The sequence below is a fragment of the Colobus angolensis genome, unplaced genomic scaffold (assembly GCF_000951035.1).
Source record: "Colobus angolensis palliatus isolate OR3802 unplaced genomic scaffold, Cang.pa_1.0 Scaffold690, whole genome shotgun sequence".
In the NCBI taxonomy this organism is placed as follows: Eukaryota; Metazoa; Chordata; class Mammalia; order Primates; family Cercopithecidae; genus Colobus; species Colobus angolensis.
This window is the reverse complement of record NW_012120599.1, coordinates 134,577-141,772: the sequence shown is the minus strand read 5'-3', so window position 1 is coordinate 141,772 and position 7,196 is coordinate 134,577. Positions and strand designations below refer to the sequence as shown.

The 7,196-nt window shown below is 44.8% G+C and overlaps 1 protein-coding gene across 1 annotated transcript in view; it reads right to left on the bottom strand.

The window, feature by feature from the left end:
- NFX1 (nuclear transcription factor, X-box binding 1) overlaps positions 1-7,196 on the bottom strand; it is an 86,885-nt gene that overhangs the window by 32,025 nt on the left and 47,664 nt on the right. The window contains exon 12 of the mRNA XM_011926548.1: positions 3,811-3,993. Within this exon, the coding sequence (XP_011781938.1) occupies positions 3,811-3,993 (183 nt within the window). The remainder of the gene's footprint in view (positions 1-3,810; positions 3,994-7,196) is intronic.

Here is a 7,196-nt window from a genome sequence, read left to right as displayed (position 1 = left end):
CTCCCAAAGTGCTGGGATTACAGGAGTGAGCCAGTTTGAAATTTAAAAAAAATATATTTTATTTTCACATTGTGTGTGTGTCTTTGTGTGAGAGAGACAGGGTCTTACTCTGTTGCCCAGGCTAGAGTGTGGTGGTACGATCTCGGCTCACTGCAACCTCCACCTCCCGGGTTCAAGCAATTCTCCTACCTCAGCTTCCTGAGTAGCTGGGATCACAGGTGCCCACAACAATGTCCAGGTGAGTTTTAAATTTTTAGCAGAGACAGGGTTTCACCACGTTGGCCAGTCTGGTCTGGAACTCCTGACCTCAAGAGATCTGCCCGCCTTGGCCTCCCAAAGTGCTGGGATTACAGGCATGAGCCACCATGTCCAGCCTTATTTTTACATTTAAGTCTATTTATTTATTTAGAGACCGGGTTATGAGATGGGCATTTTTGTATTTTTGGTAGAGATGGGGTTTTACCATGTTGCCAAGGCTGACCTTGAATTCCTTGGATCAAGTAAGATCCACCCACCTCAGCCTCCAAGTCAAATTACAGGTGTGAGCCACCATGCCTGGCTGTAAATTTTTTTAATAAGAGGAAGTCTTTAAGCCTTCTAACACTAGTTTATAATACTTGCACAATTCATCACTCTTCACTTTAAATATATAAATTTTAAAAATAATTTTGTATGTTATATATATACATACACATGTATTACCTTGCTATTGGTACTGTGTTATCTTGTTTATGTATATACACACTGATACAGTTTGGCTGTGTCTCCAACCAAATCTTATCTTGAATTTCCACATGTTGTGGGAAGGACCTGGTAGGAGTTACCTAAATGATGGGGGGGAAGTCTTTCCCATTCTGTTCTCATGATAGTGAATAAGTCTCCTGAGATCTGATGGCTTTATAAGGCCGAGTTTCCCTGCATAAGCCTCTCTCTGCCTGCTGCCATCCATGTTAAGACGTGACTTGCTCTTCCTTGCCTCTCACCATGATTATGAAGCCTCCCCAGCCACTTGGAACTGTAAGCCCATTAAACCTCTTTCTTTTGTAACTTGCCCAATCTCGGGTATGTCTTTATCAGCAGTGTGAAAACAGACTAACACAGTAAACTGGTACCAGTAGAGTGGGGTGCTGCTAAAAAGATACCCGAAAATGTGGAAGTGACTTTGGAACTGGGTAACAGGCAGATGATGGAATAGTTTGGAGGGCTCAGAAGAAGACAGGAGAATGTGGGAAAGTTTGGAACTTCTTAGAAACTTGCTGAATGGCTTTGCCCAAAATGCTGATAATGATATGGACAATAATGTCCAGGCTGAGGTGGTCTCAGATGGAGATGAGGAACTTGTTGGGAGTTGGAGCAAAGGTGACTCTTGTTGTTTTATCAAAGAGAGTGGCAACATTTTGCTCCTGCCCTAGAGATCTGTGGAACTTTGAACTTGAGAAAGATGATTAAGGGTATCTGGTGGAAGAAATTTCTAAGTAGCAAAGCATTTAAGAGGTGACTTGGGTGCTGTTAAAGGCATTCAGTTTTAAAAGGGAAACAAAGCATAAAAGTTTGGAAAATTTGCAGCCTGCCAATGTGACAGAAAATCCTATTTTCTGAGAAGAAATTCAAGCTGACTGCAGAAATTTGCGTAAGTAATAAGGAGCCAAATGTAACACCCCGAGACAATAGAGAAAATGTCCCCAAAGCATGTCAGAGGTCTTCATGGCAGCCCCTCCCATGACAGGCCTGGAGGCTCAGGAGGAAAAAATGGTTTTGTGCGCCGGCCCCAGGGTCCCTCTGCTGTATGCAGCCTAGGGACTTGGTGCCCTGCATCCCAGCCACTCCAGCTGCGGTTGAAAGGGGCCAACCCAGAGCTTGGGCCATGGCTTTAGAGTGCAAGCACCAAGCCTTGGCAGCTTCCACGTAGTGTTGCGCCTCTGGGTGCACAGAAATCAATAACTGACGTTGGAAACCTCTGCCTAGGTTTCAGAAGATGGATGGAAACACCTGGATGTCCAAGCAGAAGTTTGCTGCAGGAGTGGGGCTGTCACAGAGAACCTCTGCTAGGGCAGTGCTGAAGGGAAATGTGGGGTTGCAGCCCCCACACGGAGTCCCTACTGGGGCACCAGCTAGTGGAGCTGTGAGAAGAGGGTCACTGTCCTCCAGACCCTAGAATGGCAGATCCACTGATAGCTTGCACTGTGTGCCTGGAAAAGTCACAGACACTCAACACCAGCCTGTGAAAGCAGCTGGGAGGGGGCTGTATGCTGCAAAGTCACATGGGCGGAGCTGTCCAAGACCATGGGAACCCACTTCTTGCATCAGCATGACCTTGATGTAAGACATGGAGTCAAAGGAGAGCATTTTGTAGCTTTAAGATTTGACTGCCCGGCCGGGCACAGTGTCTCACGCCTGTAATCCCAGGACTTTGGGAGGCCGAGGCAGGTAGATCACGAGGTCAGGAGATCAAGACCATCCTGACTAAGATGGTGAAACCCTGTCTCTACTTAAAATACAAAAAATTAGCTGGGCATGGTGGCGGGCGCCTGCAGTCCCAGCTGCTCAGGAGGCTGAGGCAGGAGAATGGTGTGAACCCGGGAGGCAGAACTTGCAGTAAGCGGAGATCACGGAGAGAGTAAGACTTCGTCTCAAAAAAAAAAAAACAAAAGATTTGACTGCCCCACTGAATTTCGGACTTGCATGGGGCCTGTACCCCTTTGTTTTGGCCAACTTCTCCCATTTGGAATGGCTGTATATACCCAATGCCTGTACCCCTGTTGTACCTAGGAAGTAACTAATTTGCTTTTGAATTTACGGGCTCACAGGCAAAGCGACTTGCCTTGTCTTGGATGAGGCTTTGGACTGTAGACTTTTGAGTTAATGCTGAAATAGGTTAAGACTTTGGGGGACTGTTGGAAAGGCATGATTGGTTTTGAAATGTGAGGACATGAAATTTGGGAGGGGCCAGGGGCAGAATGATATAGTTTGGCTGTGTCCCCACCCAAATCTCATCTCGACTTCCCATATGTTGTGGGAGGGACCTGGTGGGAGGTAACTGAATCATGGGGGCAGGTTTTTCTCATGCTGTTCTCGTGATAGTGAATACGTCTCATGAGATTTGATGGCTTTATAAGGCCAAGTTTCCTGGACAAACTCTCTTTCTCTGCCTGCTGCTATCCATGTGAGATGTGACTTGCTTCTCCTTGCCTTCCACCATGATTGTGAGGCCTCCCCAGCCACTTGGAACTGTAGATCCATTAATCCTCTTTCTTTTGTAATTTGCCTAGTCTTGGGTATGTCTTTATTGGCAGTGTGAAAATGGACTAATACATACATACATATACATACACGTTTATACATACATGTTATCATGTCATATATTACATATATGTTATCTTGGTTTTTTAATATATAAAAGAGTATATGAGATAACAGAGTACGAATAGCCAGCTAGTGCTTTATTTAGCTCCATAAAAGCAAATACTTTAAATAAACATTTTATTTTTAAAAATCTTTTTTAAAAATGTCATAATAATTTTTCCTACTGACCTGACCTAAGCAGTACATGAAACCTGAAGCCCAAGTTGCTAAGTCCAGTCTGTGTTGGGACAACACACAATCTCCTGCAGAAGACTGTGTGCTCATCTAGAGGTCTTGGGCTCTGGGGTATGAGACCTTCTCTTTCCTCTTTCTCTTCCTCTGTGTTGCTACCAGATGCCACTAGCTGACTTTTTGACCTGGGTGAGGCTAAAAAGGCCCAGTCTGTCTCTTTGTAGAGAGGTTATGGGGACTGTGAGAGCTCTCTGACTGCTGCTTAGGGGCCCATACCTATGACTTTTAAATCTGGGCTGCATTCTTCACATGGCTCAGGCTTCCAGAAGCCCAGCCCCTGGATGAATGGAATCCGATTATGCCTAATAAGTCCACTTACCACACAGCATATCTCATTACATTTATGCCGTCCACACAACCGTTTCTTGTTACACCGCTTGTCACACATAAATGTAGCATCTGCTGTGGCCAATTAAAAAGAAAAAAGAAAAACAGGCAAAGGATATGGACATTCATTCAACAAATATTTGAGTGACTATAAGCTAAAAGATTACAATAGTAATAATACAATTGTAATAATGTAAATGCAGTTTTGTTTTTTTTTTTTGAGATGGAGTCTCTGTTGCCCAGGCTGGAGTGCAGTGGCATGATCTTGGCTCACCACAATGTCTGCCTCTCGGGTTCAAGTGATTCTTGTGCCTCAGCCTCCCAAGTAGCTGGGCTTACAGGTGCCCGCCACCATAGCCAGCTAATTTTTGTATTTTTGGTAGAAGCAGGGCTTCACTATGTTGTCCAAGCTGGTCTTGAACTCCTGATCTCAGGTGATCCGCATCCCATGGCCTCCCAAAGTGCTGAGATTACAGGAATGAGCCACTGTGTCTGGCCTTTTTGCTTTCTTTTTTTTTCTTTTTCTTTTTTTTGAGATAGAGTCTCACTCTGTTGCCCAGGTTGGAGTGCAGTGGTGCAATCTTGGTTCACAGCAACCTCCACCTCCCAGGTTCAAGCGATTCTCCCACCTCAGCCTCCTGAGTAGCTGGGATTACAGGTGTGTGCCACCACGCCCAGCTAATTTTTGTATTTTTAGTAGAGACCGGGTTTCGCCATGTTGGCCAGGCTGGTCTCGAACTCCTGACCTCAGGTGATCCACCTGCCTTGGCCTCCCAAAGTGTTGGGATTACAGGTGTCAGCCACCATGCCAGGCCATCAGCTTTTTGTTTTTTTTTTAAGAGACAGGGTCTCTTTCTGTCACCCAGGCTGGAGTGCAGTGGCATTAACATAGCTCATTGTAACCTCGAATTCCTGGGCTCAAATGAGCCTCCCATCTCGGCCTTCCAAATGTTGGGGTTACAAGTGTAACCCACTCTGCCCAGCTGAAAATGCGTATTAAAATATCAATTTTCACCTTTAAAACTGTCTAAAAAAAATAGCAATGGTAGGGTTTAAGGTGTGGAGAAAAAGGCACACTCATCTTGGCAGATGGGTGTACAAACTTTTGGAGTCCATGGGGGACTGATTCCAGGACCTCCCTTGGATATCAAAATCCACAGATATTCAAGTCTCTTATACAAAATGGTATAATATTTGCATATAACCTATGCACACTCTTCTTTATAATTCAAATCTTCTCTAGATTACTTATAACACCGAATACAATGTAAATGCTATCTAGATAGTTATTGTTTAGAAAATGATGATGAGAATAAATTTTGTCCATGTTCAGTACAGATGTAATTTGTTTACAAATTTGTCTCTGAATATTTTCAATCTGTGGCTGGTTGAATCCATGGATATGGAACCCGTGGATGTGTAAGGCTGGCTGCGTGTATGTTTCTATCAAAAATTTAAGTATGGCTGGGCATGGTGGCTCCTGCCTGTAATCCCAGCACTTTGGGAGGCTGAGCCAGGAGGACTGCTTGAGCCCAGGAATTCAAGACCAGCCTGGGCAACATAATGAGACCCTGTCTCTACAAAAACTTGCTCACTGCAACCTCCACCTCCTGGGTTCAAGCGATTCTCTTGCCTCAGCCTCCCGAGTAGCTGGGATTACAGGTGCCCACCACCATGCTGGCTAATTTTTTGTATTTTTAGTAGAGACGGGGTTTCACCTTCTTGGCCAGGCTAGTCTCAAACTCCTGACCTCAAGTGATCTGCCCGCCTTGGCCTCCCAAAGTGCTGGGATTACAGGTTTGAGCCATCGCACCCAGCCCTGCAAAAACTTTTAAAAATTAAGTTTTTCAAACTTAATTAAAAGTTAATTAAGCCATGGGCATGGTGGTGTATGCCTGTGGTCCCAGCTATTTGGGAGGCTGGTGTGGAAGGACCACTGGAGCCCAGGAGAGCAAGGTTGTAGTGAGCTGTGATCTGCCACTACACTCCAGTCTAGGCGACAGAGAGAGACCTTGTCTCAAACAATAAATATATTTTAAAAACCAACAATGAAATATCAGAGACATCATATCACGTGGTAGTGATATCTCACTTCACTAGGATGGCTATGATTTAAAAAACCCCAAAAATGGCCGGGTGTGGTGGCTCAAGCCTGTAATCCCAGCACTCTGAGAGGCTGAGGCGAATGGATCATGAGGTTAGGTGTTCGAGACCAGCCTGACCAACATGGTAAAACCCCGTCTCTACTAAAAATACAAAAATTAGCCAGGCACGGTGGTGGGCACCTGTAATCCCAGTTACTCAGGAGGCTGAGGCAGGTTAATCACTTGAACCTGGGAGGCGGAGTTTGCAGTGAGCCGAGATTGCGCCACAGCACTCAAAGCCTGGGCAACAGAGTGAGACCCTATCTCAAAAAATCAAACACAAAAACAAAAAAACTCAGAAAATAACAAGTATTGACAAGGATGTGGAGAAAACGAAACCCTCATACATTGCTGGTAGGAATATAAAATGGTGCAGTCACTGTTGAAAACACAATGGCAGTTTTTCAAAAAAAGTAAACATAAGATTACCATCGGATCCAGCAATTCTACTCCTAGGTATATACCCCAAAGAAATGAAAATAGGTATTCAAACAAAAACACGTATACAAATGTTCGTAACAGCACTATTCACAATGGCCAAAAAGTTGAAACATGCTAAGTGAAAGAAGTGGGGCACATAAGATTATATTTTGTGACTTCATTTAGATGAAGTATAGTAAATCCATACAGATAGAAAGCAGATCAGTGGTTACCTGGGTGAGGGCTGAGTGAGGAGTAAATGCTTAGTTAATACACAGTTTCCTTTCAGGGTGATGAAAATGTTTTTCCCCAGCACTCTGGGAGGCCAACATGGGAGGATCACTTGAGGCCAAGCATTCAAGACCAGCCTGGTCAACATAGTGAGAACCTGTCTCTACATATTTTTAAAATAAAATTTTAAAAAAGGCTGGGCACAGTGGCTCATGCCTGTAATCCGAGCACTTTGGGAGGCCAAGGCAGGCGGATTACGTGAGGCCAGGAGTTTGAGGCCAGCCTGGGTAACATGGTGAAATCCCATCTCCACTAAAAATACAAAAAAATTAGCCTGGCATGGTGGCAGGTGCCTGTAATCCCAGCTACTCAGGAGGTTAAGACAGGAGAATCGCTTGAACCCAGGGGGCGGAGGTTGCAGTGAGCTGAGATCGTGCCACTGCACTCCAGCCTGGGCAACAAGAGCAAAACTATGTCTCA